Source organism: Scyliorhinus torazame, chromosome 2 (genome assembly GCF_047496885.1).
Source record: "Scyliorhinus torazame isolate Kashiwa2021f chromosome 2, sScyTor2.1, whole genome shotgun sequence".
Classification (NCBI taxonomy): Eukaryota; Metazoa; Chordata; class Chondrichthyes; order Carcharhiniformes; family Scyliorhinidae; genus Scyliorhinus; species Scyliorhinus torazame.
The window spans coordinates 251,891,218-251,911,585 of NC_092708.1; the positions used below are offsets into that span (position 1 = coordinate 251,891,218).

Sequence of the window (20,368 nt, forward strand, 5' to 3'; positions counted from 1 at the left end):
AGGTCACAAGCAGTTCCTTAACGAACAGAGTCTTAAAAAAAGGCTTTTAGATTTTGCCAGTGGAGATAAAGTTTTAGTATTGTTACCAGTGGTAGGTGAACCTTTAAAAGCAAGGTTTTGTAAACCATATCAGATTGAAAGGAAATTAAGTGAGGAGAATTGTGTGGTAAGAACGCCAGGTAGAAGGAAACCTCACCGAGTGTATCATGTGTTTGTTCCAATGCTGCTGTTGTTGTGTTCGCTGCTGGAACAACGTCGTCCTGACATACTGTTGGATTTGCTTTGAGTAGCTCTGTATCGATTGTGATGTGAGGAAATGTGGGTTGAGTCGTCTTCACCTTAAGAAGTGCTCTGCGGTTTCTCCTTAAAATTGAACCCTCTTCCATTACTACCACATATGAATGTGGAGCTACCTGGCGTATAATGTGCTATGCTCGACCATCCATTCGGAAGTTGTACTCTGACAGTATCACGTTGCTCTAGCAGTGATAGATTTTTTGCTGTCCTATCATAGTACTGTTGTTTGCGTTTGTTCTGTTGGATTTTTTGGATTGCATCTTCGTTCTCAGGATTCGTTGTAGTAAGACACAGTAACCTGGTATATATCTTTCGATTCATCAACAACTGTGCTGGTGAGTATTCTGTTGCAAATGGTGTCGCTCTGCTGCTTTACAAAGCTAAGTTTGGGTTGCTGTTGGAATCCCAAGCTATTTACAGTAACTTCTTGGCGATATGCACTCCCTTCTCAGCCTTTCCATTGGACTGTGGATGAAGTGGGTGGGAGGTTACATGCTGGAAGTCATGCTGTTTGGAAAACTCAGCCCATTCACTGCTGTCAAAACACGGTCCATTGTCACTCATTACGGTGAATGGAATGCCATGCCGAGCAAATATTTGCTTCGTCGGCTTGATGACTGCCTTCCAACTTGAGTTGGGTAGCTTGATTACCTCAGGATAATTCAAAAAATAGTCAATGACTATCGTGTATTCATTGCCTTGAAAGAAAAACAGATCAATGCCTACTTTCGACCATGGAGTTGTGACAATTTTGTGTATTGTCAGTGCTTCCTGGCTCTTCTGACTCGTTTCACATTGTGCAACTAGGTTGCTAATGTCATTGTTGATTCCTGGCCAATAGCCGGAATCCTGAGCTGCTTTTCTAACTATTTCCATCCCCAGATGGCCTTCATGCACCTTGCTGAGGATCATTTGTCGTAAAGAAGTCTGTATTGCTATGCGATTTTGCCTGCTGAAGTGAGGGCATTCAGCCTCTGATCTTCGGGTAAGCATTCTCCAAGGCGGCCTTCAGGACGCGCGACAACGCAGAATCGCAGAGCAGAAGCTTTATAGCCAAGTTCCGCACACATGAGTACAGCCTCAACCGGGACCTTGGATTTATGTCGCATTGCATTCGCCCCCCAACCATCTGGCCTGGGCTTGCGAAATCCTACCAACTGTTCTGGCTTGAGACAATTCACACCTCTTTAACCTGGGGTTACCCCTCTCTCTGGCTCTGGAAAGACTTAATTACCTGCAAATGCTCGCATTCAAAGTTTAGTCTTGCACCTTTGACTTTGTCTATATAAATGTTTCTGGAACCTACCTCTATTCACCTGAGGAAGGAGCAGTGCTCCGAAAGCTAGTGATTTGAAATAAACCTGTTGGACTTTAACCTGGTGTTGTACGATGTCTTACTGTGCTCACCCCAATATTTGCCATCCACCACCACTCTCTGACTATCGGTTAGCCAGTTCGTTATCCAACTGGCCAAATTTCCCACTATTTCATGCCTCCTTACTTTCTGCAGAAGCCTACCATGGAGAACCTTATCAAATGCCTTATTAAATCCATGTACACTACATCCACTGCTTTACCTTGGTCACCTCCTCAAAGAATTCAAGAAGACTGGCCTGTAATTCCCAGGGTTATCCCTAGTCCCTTTTTTGAACAGGGGCACGACATTCGCCACTCTCCAATCCCCTGGTACCACCCCTGTTGACAGTGAGGACGAAAAGATCATTGCCAACGGATCTGCAATTTCATCTCTTGCTTCCCATAGAATCCTTGGATATATCCCGTCAGGCCCGGGGGACTTGTCTATCCTCAAGTTTTTTAAAATGCCCAACACATCTTCCTTCCTAACAAGTATTTCCTCGAGCTTACTAGTCTGTTTCACACTGTCCTCTCCAACAATATCGCCCCTCTCATTTGTAAATACAGAAGAAAAGTACTCGTTCAAGACCTCTCCTATCTCTTCAGACTCAATACACAATCTCCCACTACTGTCCTTGATCGGACCTACCCTCGCTCTAGTCATTCTCATATTTCTCACATATGTGTAAAAGGCCTTGGGGTTTTCCTTGATCCTACCCGCCAAAGATTGTTCATGCCCTCTCTTAGCTCTCCTAATCCCTTTCTTCAGTTCCCTCCTGGCTATCTTGTATCCCTCCAATGCCCTGTCTGAGCCTTGTTTCCTCAGCCTTACATAAGTCTCCTTTTTCCTCTTAACAAGACATTCAACCTCTCTTGTCAACCATGGTTCCCTCACTCGACCATCTCTTCCCTGCCTGACAGGGACATACATATCAAGGACACGTAGTACCTGTTCCTTGAACAAGTTCCACATTTCACTTGTGTCCTTCCCTGACAGCCTATGTTCCCAACTTATGCACTTCAATTCTTGTCTGACAACATCGTATTTACCCTTCCCCCAATTGTAAACCTTGCCCTGTTGCACGCACCTATCCCTCTCCATTACTAAAGTGAAAGTCACAGAATTGTGGTCACTATCTCCAAAATGCTCCCCCACTAACAAATCTATCACTTGCCCTGGTTCATTACCAAGTACTAAATCCAATATTGCCCCTCCTCTGGTCGGACAATCTACATACTGTGTTAGAAAACCTTCCTGGACACACTGCACAAACACCACCCCATCCAAGCTATTTGATCTAAAGAGTTTCCACTCAATATTTGGGAAGTTAAAGTCACCCATGACTACTACCCTGTGACTTCTGCACCTTTCCAAAATCCGTTCCTCCACATCTCTGCCTATAGAAAACTCCTAACAAGGTGACTACTCCTTTCCTATTTCTGACTTCAACCCATACTACCTCAGTAGGGTGATACTCCTCGAACTGCCTTTCTGCAGCTGTTATACTATCTCTAATTAACAATGCCACCCCCCTCCCCCCACCTCTTTTACCACCCTCCCTAATCATATTGAAACATCTATAACCAGGAACCTCCAACGACCATTTCTGCCCCTCTTCTATCCAAGTTTCTGTGATGGCCACCACATCGTAGTCCCAAGTACCGATCCATGCCTTAAGTTCACCCACCTTATTCCTGATGCTTCTTGCGTTGAAGTATACACACTTCAACCCATCTCCGTGCCTGCAAGTACTCTCCTTTGTCAGTGTTCCCTTCCCCACTGCCTCATTACACGCTTTGGCGTCCTGAATATCGGCTACCTTAGTTGCTGGACTACATTCCCCTGCCAAATTAGTTTAAACCCTCCCGAAGAGTACTAGAAAACCTCCCTCCCAGGATATTGGTGCCCCTCTGGTTCAGATGCAACCCGTCCTGCTTGTACAGGCCCCACCTTCCCCAGAATGCGCTCCAATTATCGAAATACCTGAAGCCCTCCCTCCTACACCATTCCTGCAGCCACGTGTTCAGCTGCACTCTCTCCCTATTCCTAGCCTCGCTATCACGTGGCACCGGCAACAAACCAGAGATGACAACTCTGTCTGTCCTGGCTTTTAACTTCCAGCCTAACTCCCTAAACTTGTTTATTGCCTCCACACCCCTTTTCCTACCTATGTCGTTGGTACCAATGTGCACCACGACTTCTGGCTGCTCCCCCCCCCCCTTAAGGATCCTGAAGACACGATCCGAGACATCCCTGGCCCTGGCACCCGGGAGGCAACATACCTTCCGGGAGTCTCGCTCGCGACCACAGAATCTCCTATCTATTCCCCTAACCATTGAATCTCCTACAACTATTGCTTTTCTATTCTTCCCCCCTTCCCTTCAGAGCCAGACTCCGTGCCAGAGACCTGGCCTCTAGGGCCTTCCCCCGGTAGGTCATCATCCCCCCCCCCCCACCCCCCCACCCCCCAACAGCATCCAAAACGGTATACTTGTTTTGAAGGGGAATGGCCACGAGGGAGCCCTGCACTGTCTGCCTCTTTGTTTTTTCCCCCCTGACTGTAACCCAGCTATTCTTGTCCTGTACCTTGGGTGTGGTTACCTCCCTGTAACTCTTCTCAATCACCCCCTCTGCCTCCCGGATGAGCCGAAGTTCATCCAGCTTCAGCTCCAGTTCCCTAACACGGTCTTTGAGGAGCTGAAGTTGGGTGCACTTCCCGCAGGTATAGTCAGCGGGGACACCGGTAGTATCCCTCACCACCCACATCCTTTGCTGGCGAGATCTTTGTAATGCTTTTGGGATCGAAGAACAACAGAACAGGTGCTGTAGTGAGTGCTCTTTTCAGATCTGACCACTCTCTGTTATGTTCATCAGACCAATTGAACATAACATTCTTTCTGATAAGCTGTCTTAGTGCCGAGGTGTGTGATGCCAGGTTTGGTATAAATTTTCCCCCAAAATTGAAAACACCTAGCATCCTAAGGATTGCCTTTTTGTCTTTTGGACATGACATTCTGGTAATGGCTGCAATCTTTTCACTGTCTGGCTGGGCTCCTTGAGCTGATAGTTGATCACCCAAGAAAATTTGTTTGGAGATGCCAAATTGGCATTTGGCTCTGTTCAGTTTGAGACCAAACTTTTCAGTACGCTTCATGACTTGCAGAAGTTGTGCATTATTATGTTCCTCTTCATTTGATGACCAAATGATTGTCATCCACGTACACTCGTACACCTGTGATACCTTCGACCATCTGTTCCATAGCCCGATGAAAATTTTGGAAGCTGAAATAATCCTGAAAGGCATTCTATTCATAGAATCATTGAAGTTACAGTGCAGAAGGAGGCCTTTCGGCCCATCGAGTCTGCACCTGCTCTTGGAAAGAGCACCCTATCCAAGCCCACACCTCCACCCTATCCCCATAACCCAGTAAGCCCATCCAACACTAAGGGCAATTATGGACACTAAGGGCAATTTAGCATGGCCAATCTACCTAACCTGCACATTTTTGGACTGTGGGAGGAAACCGGAGGAAACCCACGCACACATGGGGATAACGTGCGGACTCCGCAAAGACAGTGACCCAAGCCGGGAATCGAACCTGGGATCCTGGAGCTGTGAAGCAATTGTGCTAACCACTATGCTACCGTGCTGCCCATATTGAAACAGTATCACCCGTATGGTGTGTTAAACGTGCAGAGTTTCGTACGTGCATCATCTAACTTTAGTTGCCAAAACCCCCTATATGCGTCTAGCTTGGTAAAGATCTTGGCACTTGACATTTTACTAGTAATTTCCCCTTTTAGGAATCAGGTAGTGTTCCCATTTAATATTCTGATTCAGATCATTGGGATCGATACAGATTCTCAGGTCACCATTGGCTTTCTTCACGCAAACCATAGAACTGACCCAGTCAGTTGGCTCTTCCACTTTGGTGATTATTCCCAACTGCTGCATACACTCAAGTTCCACTTTGAAACATTCCCTCAAAGGAACGTTTAAACTCTTAGGTGGATGAATTACTGGTTTGGCATTTGCTTTCAACTGGATTTTATATTCGAATGGTAGTGTTTCCATTACCATGAAAGACGGGAGAAAAAGACCCCAAGGGTGAGAAGGATGTTTCTGAAACGGAGCAGGGACAGTGGAGGGCTAGCGTTGCCTAATCTGTGTCGGTACTACTGGGCTGCCAATGTGGCGATGATACGCAAGTGGTAATGGAGGGGGAGGGGGCGGCGTGGAAGAGGCTGGAGATGGCGTCCTGTGTGGGCACAAGCCTGAGAGCGCTGGTGACGGCACCGCTGCCGCTCCCGCCGACAAGGTACACCACGAGTCCAGTGGTGGCGGCGACCCTCAAAATTTGGGGGCAGTGGAGACGCCACAAGGGGGAGGCAGAGGCTTTGGTGTGGTCCCCGATCCGAGATAACCATTGGTTTGTCCCGGGGAGAATGGATGGGGGGTTCCTGAGCTGGCACAGGGCAGGTATTAGAAGGCTGGGGGACCCTGTTTATAGATGGGACGTTTGCGAGCCTTGGGGGGTTGGAGGAATAATTTGGGCGTTGTGAGGACGGTGTCTAAGGTGGTAAACACCCGGGTTAAGCCGAGTTGGGAGCTCGCACTTCAGGCGGTGGCAACCGTTCCTAGACTTTCTAGCGGAGCGTTAGGAGGTGCACAGCAGCAGCAGCAACCGGGGGGGGGGGGGGGGGATCTTTGTGTTTACTGTGTTTATTATCGTTTAATGGGAGGCTTGTATATTGGGGGAATATGTGACATAGCTATACAATGTTTATTTATGTGTTCTTTGTTTTTTCTTATTTCTGTAAGTGGGGGGGTTTGTTGAAATATGTTAAAATTTGAATTACAATATTTTTTTTTAAAAAGAAAGACGGGAGGAAATTTCTAAAAATCGCCTCATTTTGGTCATTGCAATTGGATGAAATCCTGTCCGAGCTGTAAATGCGTTTCACGAGCTGCAGAATCTCCCATACCTGAACACCAAGTAATGATGATCTCTTTGGTTCAATGATCTCAAATTTAATCGGAATCGTTTTCCCTTTTACCTCGACAGTTAAATAACAGGTACCCATTGTGGTTATCAACTTGCCATTATAATCTCGCAGTTGACAATCATTCTCATCAATCATCGGTTTTATCTTTAATCTGGCTATGTCTGTCTGATTAATGAGGTTAGCTCTAGCTCCATTTTTTTCAATTTCATATTTTTGTTGGTTCCATTTATTATTAAAGATATCGTCCTGGCAGCACGGTGGCGCAGTGGTTAGCATTGCTGCTTCACAATGCCTAGATCCCAGGTTCGATCCCGGCCCTGGGTCACTGTCCGTGTGGAGTTTGCACATACTCCCCGTGTTTTCGTTGGTTTGGCCCTCACAATCCAAAGATGTGGAGGGTAGGTGGATTGGCCATGCTAAATTACCCCTTAATTGGAAAAACTGAATTGGGCCGACCTGCGCGGCCCACGCCGGCCGACCTGCGCGGCCCACGCCGGCCGACCTGCGCGGCCCACGCCGGCCGACCTGCGCGGCCCACGCCGGCCGACCTGCGCGGCCCACGCCGGCCGACCTGCGCGGCCCACGCCGGCCGACCTGCGCGGCCCACGCCGGCCGACCTGCGCGGCCCACGCAGGTCGGCCGGCGCGGCCCACGCCGGCCGACCTGCGCGGCCCACGCCGGCCGACCTGCGCGGCCCACGCCGGCCGACCTGCGCGGCCCACGCCGGCCGACCTGCGCGGCCCACGCCGGCCGACCTGCGCGGCCCACGCCGGCCGACCTGCGCGGCCCACGCCGGCCGACCTGCGCGGCCCACGCCGGCCGACCTGCGCGGCCCACGCCGGCCGACCTGCGCGGCCCACGCCGGCCGACCTGCGCGGCCCACGCCGGCCGACCTGCGCGGCCCACGCCGGCCGACCTGCGCGGCCCACGCCGGCCGACCTGCGCGGCCCACGCCGGCCGACCTGCGCGGCCCACGCCGGCCGACCTGCGCGGCCCACGCCGGCCGACCTGCGCGGCCCACGCCGGCCGACCTGCGCGGCCCACGCCGGCCGACCTGCGCGGCCCACGCCGGCCGACCTGCGCGGCCCACGCCGGCCGACCTGCGCGGCCCACGCCGGCCGACCTGCGCGGCCCACCATTTTGCTTACCTTGTCTGCTGCTGACAAAAATCGGGTAAATGGTTTTAGGTCCCTTTGGCCCTCGTACACGCTCCTCCAATGGAACCTGTTGGATGAAGGTGAAGCCTTCCGGTGGCAGGAGGTCCTCCCCGACACTCCATTCGGTCGCTCCTGTGCACGCGACTAGCGAAACCCCCCATGAACGTCTCTTTGCCTTCCCCAGGAAGTCTACTCCGGGGTTTCGCTCCCAACGTGGCTGGCAGCTTTAGGACCCGTTCTCCTCCGTTGACACGTGCGACTCCACAAGGCAGACCCGTTGGTTGAAAGGGTACAGCTACTCCATGCCAACCCGCAGTATGCTTACGTAGCGTACCCCGACGGCCGCCAAAACCCAGTCTCCCTCGGGGACCTGGCACCAGCTGGGTTCCCACCCACCCCCTGCCCCGACGCCATCCGGCGCAGCCCCCGCTCCAGGACAATCCGTCCTCCCCTTGCTCCCACCCGGGGATGAAGAGGACTTCGACACGCTCCAGGAGTCACCGCAGACCAAGCCGATACCTGAGTCGCCACCAGCACTGCGGCGCTCTCAACGACAGATCAAGGCACCGGACCGCCTAAATTTGTAAGCTTCGAGTTCCCAAGATGGAGGAGGAAGAGGGGGAAGCGTTGGAAGAGCCATTGGGGGCAGAGGAGTTCTTGACAGCTATAGAGCAAATGCAGACTGGTATGGTCCCAGAGACGGATGGGTTCCTGGTGGAATTTTATAAGACAATTGCAGAATAGTACTGTTATTAGTGGAGATTTTAGAGGATTTGGTAGCATGGGGTTCCCTACCCGAGATCCTGAATCAAGCGTCCATTTCACTTCTTTTTAAAAAGAATAAGGACCCAATGGAATGCGGGTCGTAGCGCCCTATTCCTTTAATGAACGTAGATGCTGAGATATTGGCCACGGTGTTAGCACTGAGACTGGAGCAGTGTCTTCCTCGAGTTATCGGGGAGGATCAGACGGGTTTTGTTAAAGGCCGACAGTTGTTGTGTAATATGCGGCGGGTTGTTAAATGTGGTGCTGTTCCCATTGGAGGGGCCGTAACCAGAAGTAATCGTGGCACTGGATGCCAAAAAGGCATTTGATAGGATACAATTGGGAACAGGGGAACAAGACAGTGGTGCCCTATGTCGTCCGTCTCTCCTCTCCCTGTTTGCATTGGCAATAGAGCCTTTGGCCATCGCCTTGAGGGCTTCGGGTAGGTGAAGTGGAGGGGGGGTAATGAGGAGAGGGGTGGCGCATAGGGTGTCCCTCTATGCTGATGATCTCTTGCTGTATGTGACGGACTCACTTCCCACCATGTGCAACATTTTGGGGCTACTGAGGCGCTTTGTCTTTTTTTCAGGGTTTAAGTTAAACCTGGAAAAAGTGAGTGCTTCCTGGTTAATCCCCAGGGAGCGGAGTCAATCTGGGGGTGCTGCTCACCTGGTTGACTGGTTCCAACTTTAGGTATCTGGGGGTTCAGGTGGCCCGGGATTGGGCCTGGCTCCGTAAGCTGAACTATTCGAGCTTGGTGGATCGGGTCGGGACTGATTTTTGCAGAGGTGGGACAATCTTCCTCAGTCCTTGGCGGGCAGGGTTCAGTCAGTCCAGATAAACATTTTGCCATGGCTTTTGTTCTTGTTCCAGTGTTCGCTGGTTTTTCTTCCTAAACCCTTTTCTTGGGCAGTTGAAAAATTAATCATGTCCTATATATGGTTAGGCAGAACAGCCCTTCAGTGGGACAGACAGTCAGGGAGCTTGGTGCTGCTGAGCCAAAGGTGTTGGATTGATGTTGGGATCCGTGAGCCACTTTGGTGCCGATGGAATCAAAGTTGTGTAGAGGGTCTGGGTTGAGGGCATTAGCAACGGCCTTGTTCCTGTTCTCAGTGAAATATTCATCAAATGCAGTGGTTGTCTCCATCTTGAACATATGGAGACAATTTCGGCAGCATTTTAAATTGGGGGCAGTATTGATTCTGATTTGTGCAAATCATATATTTGAGCCTGCGAGGCTGGATATCATGTTCTGGGGTTGGGGGAGGAGAGGGGTTAGAAAGAATAGGGGAATCTATTCCTGGAGGGGTGGTTTGCCAGTTTAAAGGAACTGTCTGAGAAGTTTGGGTTCTTACAGTCTAACTCGTTCAGATATTTATATTTCTTACAAACCTACTCGACATTCCCTGCCGACCTTTCTAATGGAGAGGGTTCTTATGCTCGCAGGGTCAGAGGGAGGGAGCAGTTCTGGTATCTATGGATGGATTATGTTGGAGGACTCTGTATCGGTTAAAGGGATTAAAGCCAAGTGAGGAGGAAGAGTTGGCCTGTGTTGGATGATGAAGTGTGGAGTGAGGCCCTGCGGAGGGTAAACCCCACAACCTCGTGTGCGAGGCTTGACTTATTACAACTTAGTGATGTATAGGGCTCACCTGACTAGGTCCAGAATGAGTCTGCACTTTGCAGGAATGTTGGACAAGTGTGAGTGCTGTGCAGGGGGTTCACCCAACCACGTGTATATTTTCTGGTCGTGTCCCAAGCTTGTGGGTTTCTGGGTCTCCTTCTTTAGCACCGTGTTGGCGATTCTGAAAATTGAGCTGGAGCACTGCCTCTTGGTGGCCATATTTGGGGTGTCAGATGCGGCGGAGTGGCAGACGGGCACAGGGGCCGATGTCCTGGCCTTCATTGATTGCCTGGAGATGAGTTCTTATGGGGTGGAGGTCAGCTTCTCCATCCAGTGCCTCAATGTGGTTGGGAGATCTGGTTGAGTTCCAATACCTCGAGAAAGTCGAGTATGTCATAATATCCACTCATGTATATAATGAGATGCAGACAGGCAGTGATTGACACACAGGATAACCAATGAACACACACGACACAGAACAACCAATCACCAGACAGGACACAACCACTATAAAGCCCACAGGGCATTAAGACTCTCTCTCACAGTACACAGCTACTGAGATAGTTAGAGTGCACAAGCCAGTGAGCACCATCTCCATGTGGTAGAGAGCTAGTCTGGTCAAGCCAGTAGGAGGTTGTCAGTTAGATTAATAGAGTGTCAACCCACAGCAGGTTTATGTACAGCAATCAGCAAGTTCATTAAAAGTGTTGGACCATCTCCTGTGTTGGAAGCCTGTTTCTAGTTTCACTGCATCCAGTTGCATCAACCTTGAACCAACTCACTTAACACATCAGAGTACACAGTGAGGGGAATGATTGAGGGGTTTTACTGAAGATGGCAGCCATTTATTGTGCATTTCAAAGAGCTGGTCACTGTTAGTTGCTGATGGGGGGGCAGGTGGAAGGGATTAGGTGTTTCTGGAGACGGGCTAGGTTCTGGGTGGGTGGGTAGGTTCGATTGGGGGGGCTTTTATGCTGATTGTATTGTTTTGTTTTTGTATTATGTATAAAATGAAAATAGTTAAATAAAATTTTTCAACTAAAGTACTTTTGTAAACACTTTGGGATATCTTGAGGTTGTGGAAGGTGCTACACACCAGTAAATGCTTGTTCTATTCTTCTACAGGCTCGCAAACCTTTAACATCAAACAAGCAGCAGTACATGAACAGTACCGTGTATTCTACGGGACCAATTCAAGCTTGGACTTGTCCAAAGCTATAATTAAAGTAGGTATTCTGTCAAACGGTGAGGTGCATAACAGGACTCTTATTTGGAACAATGTTGAGCATTTTACAGGTTTGAAGAACATTGCCAATTACCTGGTTTAACCTCTTTGCTGTTTGTTTTACTTTTGACCGGCAATAATAGTGTATGGTAATTTCAGAACTCTCTTATACAGGGAAGATTAACGTATATTAGGAAAATCCATCTCCCACCATCTGCCCCATTTATGGAGATTTGTCATTCTATACGAATCATCTAATCTGTTAGCTGATGGACCATTATTGATCCAAAGGAAATTCCTTGCAGGCATATTTAGAACAATACAAAACAAGCTGATACTGCAGTCATCTTTATTTGCTGTGTGTTGAATTAGCTAACCTGTCTTGGGATGTTGAGGTGCTGAAATTGATTGGCTAGGAAGATCAAACAGGCAGAATTCTGACCTCTGTCCTGTGGTACCCCTTCCCCAATTGTTGGATAAATCAAATGAGTCTTCAGGTACATATGATTAAACCTGGAGACCCTGCTGAAAATTGGCTAACAGTTGAAAGTGTGATCCTTCTAGGCTGTAATGGCCCCTACAGTGAGTTGAATATTATTGAGATTTGCTCTATACACCAGAGGTCAGGAGTTCCCACCTACAGTTGTTGACAGGGCCCTCAACAATGTGCGGCCCATCTCCCGCACCACTACCCTTGCCCCCTCCCCTCCCTCCCAAAACAAGGATAGAGTCCCTCTCGTTCTTACATTTCATCCCACCAGCCTCCGTTTGCAAAGAATAATCCTCCGCCATTTTCGCCAACTCCAGCGTGATGCCACCACCAAACACATCTTCCCTTTACTCCCTCTGTCAGCATTCCACAGAGACCGTTCCCTCCGAGACAATCTAGTCCACTCCTCCACCATACTCAGTACCTCTCCCATCACCCATGGCACCTTCCCATGCAATTGTAGAAGGTGTAACACCTGCCCCTTTACCTCTTCCATGCTTATCATCCAGGACTCAAAACACTCATTCCAGATTAAGCAATGTTTCATTTGCGTCTCTTCCAATTTGGTCTATTGCATTCACTGCTCCCAATATGGTCTCTATATCGGAGAGACCAAACGCAGACTGGGTGATCGCTTTGCTGAGCATCTCCAATCTGTGCGCATTCAGGATCCTGATCTTCCTGTTGCTTGCCATTTTAACACTTCCCATTGCTTGCCATTTTAACACGACCTTGCTCCCATGCCCAAATGTCTGTCCTTGGCCTGCTGCAATGTTCCAGCGAAGTTCAACGCAAACTGGAGGAACATCATCTCATCTTTCGGTTAGGCACGCTACAGCCTTCCGGTCTCAACATCGAATTCAACAACTTCAGATGATTAGCTCCACCCCACCTTAACCCATTTGTTTTCATCCCATTTCATTTTAACTGTCTTTTACCATTTCTTTCTTTCGTAATACCTATTAAACCACCGCCCCCCCCCCCCCCCACCATCTTATCCACCTTTCCTTACCCTTTCTCCACTTTGCTTCCCCCTTCCCCTCGCCCCACATCTACATCTGTCAGAGTTTACTCTCTGATGTCAGTTTCTCTGCTGTTTGGCGATTCACATCTTTTGTTCTCTCTGGGGACTGCCATTAGCACTCTTTCCCCAAGGTTTCTGTGGCCATTAGTACCCGGTTTCCCTGGGTTTCTATGGCTATGGCTCATCTTTCATTCTCACTCCACAGTATAAATATTTCCCACTTTCTCTGTCTGTTAGCTTTGACAAAGAGTCATCTGGACTCGAAACGTTAGCTCTTTTCTCTCCCTTCAGGTGCTGCCAGACCTGCTGAGATTTTTCAGCATTTTTTTTTTGGTTTCAGGAATATGATACCTGGATGAGTGTGACTCCAACAATACTTAAGTAGCGCAATATAGATAAGGGCAAAGCAGTCTGCTTGATTGGAACACTACAGACAACCTTAAATATCCACTTCCTCCAGCACATTGTTAGAGAGTGTACTATCCACAACATGCAATCTGCCAATGGGATAAGGCTTTTACAACCTCTACCACCTCGAGCAACACAGTTAACAAGCAGGTGGAAACGCCGTGCAAATCTTTCTTCATGCCGTTCACACATCATCCTGATTGGGAAATATTGCTGTTGTCACAAGTTCAAAACCCTGGAATTCCCTCCTATTAGTGCTGTGGGAGTACCTTCACCACAATGACCTGTAGTGGTTCAAGAAGGCATCTCGCCATCAACACATCGCGGCAATTAAAGATGTGTAGTAAATGCTGACCTTGCGAGTGACATAAACATCATTCGAACGAGTAAAATGCTTGGTAAATGAGCACTCTGATACATCAGAAATGGTGGACTTTGGAATCGAATCCCAGCACAGGAAATTGAGCTAAAATTCCAATATCTGAGTAGCTGATATGTTGGGCAGACATTATTATTTTATTTTCATTTTTTTCAATGCCTTCTGATGAACTTTGATTATCAAAGTACTGAGTTTCAAAGTTTTGTTTCTTGAGCCCTGCTTTACTCTTTTATTCCTATGCCAATATGACTCTTCCTGGTGCTTGAAGAATGGCTATGGATTTTCTTGTCCTGGAATATTTTTCCACTGGATCCAACTTCTTAGTAGTGACGCCATCACCAGCAACCTGAATTTCTGTTGCGTTTTCACACTGCAAAATCATTAAATGTTTTCCCGAGGCATTGTGTGGTCACCAAGACTGAGAAAACTAAAACAAAAATAGGGAGAAGGGCAAAGTTACCAAGGAGACATTTAGGAGGGCTTTGAAGGTGAGAAAGCAAAATAATTTAAGGAAGTATCAAATATCTATAGATTGACTAAGAAAACATCTCCTTTTTGTTATTGTAGTCTATTGGAGGAGAAGAGAGCTGTTTAACTGGAGGAGGTTGTTGAAGTAAGCATTATGGGGACTATGATTTTAATGATGTAATTTCTGGGCCAGAGCTAATTGAGCTTGGCCAGGCTAAGTGAATGGGATTTTCGTGTAGTGAAGGGGACCATTATGGTGTTTAAAATGAAGGGGGAAGGAGGGGGGTAAGTGTTGGAGGTATCTAGCTTGGGTAGACATACCCTGATTCACTGAACAACGTTCCCCATGACAACTTGAATATATATCGTGTCTTTAATGTAGAAGGCATCCCAAAGGGCTTCAGAGATGTTATTGGACACTGATTCACATAAGGACTTAATTAGGACAGGTGACCCAAAAACCTAGTCGATCAGGTGGGTTTTGAAGTGTATCTAAAAGCAGGAGAGGTTTCCGGAGGAAATTCCAGAGCTTAGGATCTAGGCAACTGAACGTATGGCCACCAATGGTGAAGCAAAGGAAGTCAAATGTGCTCAAGGGGCCGATTCAGAGAAGTGCAGAGATCTTGGTTGTCAGGCTGGAGGAGGATGGAGCTATGGTAAGGTGAGGCCATGGAGGACTTTGATCATCGGGGTAGTTTTAAAATTGAGATATTACAAATCGAAGCGTCAATGAGGGTCTGCGTTACAGATTGGTGGGACGATGTGCAAATTAGGATACGGGTAGAAGTGTTTTGGCATTTGCCACAGCTGCTCCAATTGAAGTAAATGTAACATTAGCATGCATAAACACTGACCTCTGAATATTTCCCTCAAACAGGTGTATTCACACACAGTGCCATGGGACTTCTACATCAATCAACAACTTCAGATGCGGATCGGTTCTCTGTTTGATAATTACTTCAGCCGGAATCATAGCTGCTACATGTTTCAAAATGGATGTGTGACAGTGGATCAGACCAAGAAATGTGAAACACTACAGGTGAGATCTGCAAATTTTCATGGAAGGAACAGAATCTTTTATATTGATTCTGCAGTAGTAAACAACTTGCTCCATTTTATACTGGTTGTTTTGGTCCTTATTTTCCCATCCCACATGCCATCAAGTGCTCTTTGCTTTGAGCGGGAGGATTTGTGAAGGTTGATTGCCGTTTGCGTACCTCTGTTGACTGTGGAGACAGCCAATTGTTGAAAAACAATAACCTGGTAACTGATCAATGGCTTAATGAATAAATGCACCTCCTGGTGCAGTACTGAGTGAGGTAGAAGAAATAACCAGCCTGATCCATAGTGCTAGTGAGGCTACTACAGTTGTGGTCTAATCAAGGTACTGGTAGAAAATCAGTGAAGGTTCTCACTGCCCAGACAGTATTTGATGTCTCCCTCACTGAAAGTTCTGTGTATTAAATCAGAACAATCCAGGGCTTGACTGTGCAGTTTATTTATTAGTTTGCTGACACTTACTATTCAGCTCATGTCTGAAGAATGGCTGTTTGGGTAAGGAACCAGAGGGCAACCAGAGCTGCAGAGCCATACCCCAGCTTAACCTGGCATACATTTGAGTGGTATGGGGAGAAAGAAGAGGTGAGACTAGAAAAATTCAGAGATTCCTGATTATATTACATAGGGCACAATAGATTACAATTGATAAAAGCAAATTACTGCGGATGCTGGAATTTGAAACCAAAAAGAAAATGCTGGAAAATCTCAGCAGGTCTGGCAGCATCTGTAGGGAGAGAAAAGAGCTAACGTTTCGAATCCAGATGACCCTTTGTCAAAGATGCTGCCAGACCTGCTGAGATTTTCTGGCATTTTCTTTTTGGTTTTAGAATACAATTGATATTTAGTTTAATAGTTCTAGGGGTGACTGCCGTGTGATTGTGGTTTATTTATACTGGCTAACATTATGGAGTTTTGTTCTAAAATGTACCACAATATTAAATAATGAAGTTGTTAGTATTTCTTGATTCCTTTTGTATAGATTATTTTATTAAATAATGAAGTTGTTAGCATTTCTTGATTCCCTTTGTATAGATTATTTTATGAAATGTTTGTTTGAATCTTTTCATTTGAAAATGAAGTTTACTTTGATAATTGGGACCAAACTATCTTTGAAGTCCTAATAGCTGTTTACCTTTGTTTTCCAATTGTAGGATCTGACTCAGATGCGGAAATCTATGCCGGAAGCACTTGTTGTGTTCCTGACACATGACTTACTGGCCCTAGTGGAACTGATGCATACAGCTGAAATTGTTCATGGGGGAATAGCACCGGAAACGCTGTTCATGGGTGACAAGTCAGTTTAATCTGTTTTACAAAATCTTCAGCAGAGTAGTGCCTTTTGTTTCTTGCATGGACTTTGGGTAGTTTTACACTGGGTTGGACCAGGAGTTCAATTTTCAGGAATTCAGCATCCGACTGTATCGAACCTTAGACCCATCCAATCCAGAAGTATGACTAGTAAACCAGCCATAGATTGAAGCTACAGACAATCCACAGCCATGCAATCAAAGTAGCCACTTTTATTCTTTATTTTCTGTACATGTCGCTATAATAGAAGAAAGGTTTGAGACTCTGGTAGAAGTAAGAACGTAATTGCTGCTGATAAAAGGTAAAAACCCTATTAAGAGAAAGAAAATGTACTTCTCTGGCACCTGATATGCTGAAGTACTTTGAAGTGTACTCACTGCAAGTCAGCTCCAGAGGATAATGATGCACAGGTCAACTCCGGTGCTATTTAGATTTCAGCGCCAATCAGAGTTGACTGTAAAATCTTGATTTGGAGAGATGGTGGTAATGTCACTGGATAGAATCCAGAGACCCAGGTTAATACTCCGGGGACATGGATTCAAATGCCAACATAGCAGCTGGTGAAATTTAAGTTCTGGAATTCAAAATTAGGATGGAAATTGGCCAGCCTTTCCTGGTCTGGCCTACATGTGACTTCAGACCCATAGCAATGTGGTTGACTCTTAAATGGCCTAGCAAGCCACTGAGTTGCATCAAACTGCTAAAGAAAAATCGGTAAGGAATGAAACCGGACGGACCACCTGGTATTGATCTAGGCACCAGAAACTACAATGGTACACGAGCCCTGTTGACCCTGCAAAGTCTAACATCAGGGGACTCGCAACCTGCCAGCATTGTGGGTGTACATAGACCAGATGGACTGAAGCAGTTCATGAACACGGCTCACAACCACCTTCTCAAAGACTCATGGGGATGGGCAATAAATGATGGCCTAGCCAGCGATGCTCACATCCCATGAAAGGATATTTATTTTAAAAATCCAATATAAAAAGAAAATAACCCTGGATCATCCATAACGAGTTTATAACTTTACTAGTCAGTTCACCTAGCCTTGGTGCTGTTTCCTATTCAGCTAATTTGACTATAGTTCCCTTCAGCTTCTGAGGAAGGTAACCATGGTTGAGACTAGCTCTGTGCTTTTCTTTTGAGAGGGGCCAAATCAGATGAAAGGAACTCCTGTTCCACCTATTGGACACTGCTGAGTTCTGCACTCAAAAACACTTGAATTTGCACAGCAACAAAGTAACTTGTGTGTTGAGAGTTTGTTGTAAGCGAGGATGGTTGCTTAAAGTGCAGCAAGTCTGCATGTACTGTCTGAATTGGGGCTGGTTTAGCACACTGGGCTAAATCGCTGGCTTTTAAAGCAGGCCAGCAGCACGGTTCAATTCCCGTACCAGCCTCCCCGAACAGGCGCCGGAATGTGGCGACTAGGGGCTTTTCACAGTAACTTCATTGAAGCCTACTTGTGACAAGCGATTTTCATTTCATTTCAGGTGAATTTTCATTCACCTCTTTCTCTTGATAAGCACGCAAGATTATTGGATGTAATTGAGTTTTGCATACTATACTTTCTTTGAGATCTTTTCTATTTAAACTGACCCTCTGCATTCCTCCACAGGTTTTATAATGTCTCCATGTGTCCCAGCAGTTTAGTAAAGCTCATGGATTTCACTCACAGCTTGGACCTGAGGCTACAGTCTGACATTGCCAAGTTTACAAAGTTTCCTACAATGCAATCACTCCCCTGTAAGAAGCTCCTGTTAGAATGCACTAATGCCTACCAGGTAAACAGCAAACCACAGACTAACCTAGATCTCCATTACAAAAAACTTGCATTGTTATCTGAGTTGTGCTGACTTATACACAACGATAGTACTCATCACTGTGCTCAGTCGGGTTGACATGTTGCAGGTTTACCCTAATGTGGATTTGGTCCTCATACTTTCCTCTCTAAATGTTTTCAATTTATCTTTCCCTTTTCCCCACCCCACCTTTTCATTATGACATGATGGCATATAGCAACAATTCACTAGTGGTCCCTCCCTTTCTCTTGGCAGGCCGACAAAGAATAGCTACATTTCAGAAACTGGTTATTCAACCTTAGGTAAACAAGAGTGTCCCTGGCTTGAACTCCCATCTTCCAGCAGAGAAGCAAAAAGGCTGCTTTTCTGCATTTCCTCTTCCTTTTCACTCAGCACGCAAAGTGCCTCCAACTGCAGTCAATTAATGGGGGAATTATTAAACTAAAGGCTTTTTGATCTGCATGGCTAAGTACCATCCTTAAGGAGCATTTACTCAAATCCATTGGAGTGGCAATAATTTAGAAATGTCATCACTTGGAAAGGAGAACATATTGAATGCCGCATTGCTCTTTGTGGGACTTTGCTGTGTATATATTGTCTGCTGCATTTCCTACATTACATCAGTTTCCTAACAGCACTGTGTGGGAATACCTACTGCCACATGGACTGCAACCATTCAAGGCAACAACTCATCACCACCTTCTCTAGAGTAATTAGGGATGACTGATAAATGATGGCCGTGCGGGCAACTCCCAGATGCCAGGAATGATTTTTAAAAATCCGTAAATCATTCTGCTGCGAACAATTCCTGATTTTGGGGGCAGTAGCATTGAGGTAATTATACTGAACTAGTTAATCCCAGAGGCAAACACTAACGTTCTAGAGGCCCACGTTCAAATCCCACCACAGGAAATTTAAATTCAGTAATTAAATCTCGAATAAAACTTCCTCGTTAATAATCATGAAACGACCGAATTATTGTGAAAACTCATTTTATGCACCAATGTCCTTCAGTGAGGACATATGCCAATTTTATCTTTATAACCCCAGATTCAGAATAATGTCATTGAATCTTGTTTGCCCTCTGAAATGACTTAGTTAGCCACTCAGTTGTAACAAACCACTACAGAAAAAGGGTCCCAATGCCAAATAGACTTGAGGTTCAAAAAACACATCTCACCAACTGAAGCTTAAGAACAAATAAATGTGGGCGTCATGGCAGCGCAGTGGTTAGCACTGCTGCCACGCGCGCCGAGGACCCGGGTTCAACCCCGGCCCTGGGTCACTCTCCACTGCTGTGGAGTTTGCACATTCTCCCCATGACTGCATGGGTCTCGCCCCCACAACCCAAAGATGTGCAGAGTAGGTGCATTGGCCATGCTAAATTTCCTCTTAATTGGAAAAAATAAGTGGGTACTCTTTTTAAAAAGAAAAAAAATGTTTACATTTTTTTGTTTAAAAGAACAAATAAATAACATTTCACTGAGCTACGCAGTTCAACGTGTGAGCCTGGTTTGATACATGAGTGGTTTGATCATGTCTTTAATAGGAGTGGGATTTCAATTTCACCTTGCCAAACTCTTGAAGCATAATCATGGTCATTACAAGTGACTTATTGCATTGTTTGATGATGTGGCTGAAGTTAATTATCCAACACTAGTGTACAGCACAAGGAAATAAACTGCTTCTTATCCAGGAATAACTATTAATATGCATTTTGAGGATAAATTGTCGAAGTGACCATCTTGGGTATGAGGCCTTTCATCCTTTATTGTTGTGTATATATATGTGGAGCTTGTATTGACCCATAATGTATACTAATCCTGTAATCATAAACGTTGGTTTAAAATCCAGTTGGATCTTTATTAAACTTTAATGAACAGCCAGTCACTGCATTATTCTGTGGCCATTGTGAACCGTGCGATGATGGCTTCTGTGCCTGTGTACTAGACCAGTATTGGCCAATCCAAATTCCAAATGTCACTAATTGTTAGAAAG

At 46.5% G+C, this 20,368-nt stretch overlaps 1 protein-coding gene across 3 annotated transcripts in view; it reads left to right on the forward strand.

Annotated features, from left to right (window-relative positions):
- Window positions 1-20,368, forward strand: part of bub1bb (BUB1 mitotic checkpoint serine/threonine kinase Bb) — a 154,773-nt gene that overhangs the window by 130,861 nt on the left and 3,544 nt on the right. For all 3 annotated transcript variants that reach the window (XM_072486144.1, XM_072486146.1, XM_072486145.1), the window contains 4 exons: window positions 11,333-11,433; window positions 15,079-15,240; window positions 16,412-16,554; window positions 18,187-18,352. In XM_072486144.1, the coding sequence (XP_072342245.1) occupies window positions 11,333-11,433; window positions 15,079-15,240; window positions 16,412-16,554; window positions 18,187-18,352 (572 nt within the window). The remainder of the gene's footprint in view (window positions 1-11,332; window positions 11,434-15,078; window positions 15,241-16,411; window positions 16,555-18,186; window positions 18,353-20,368) is intronic.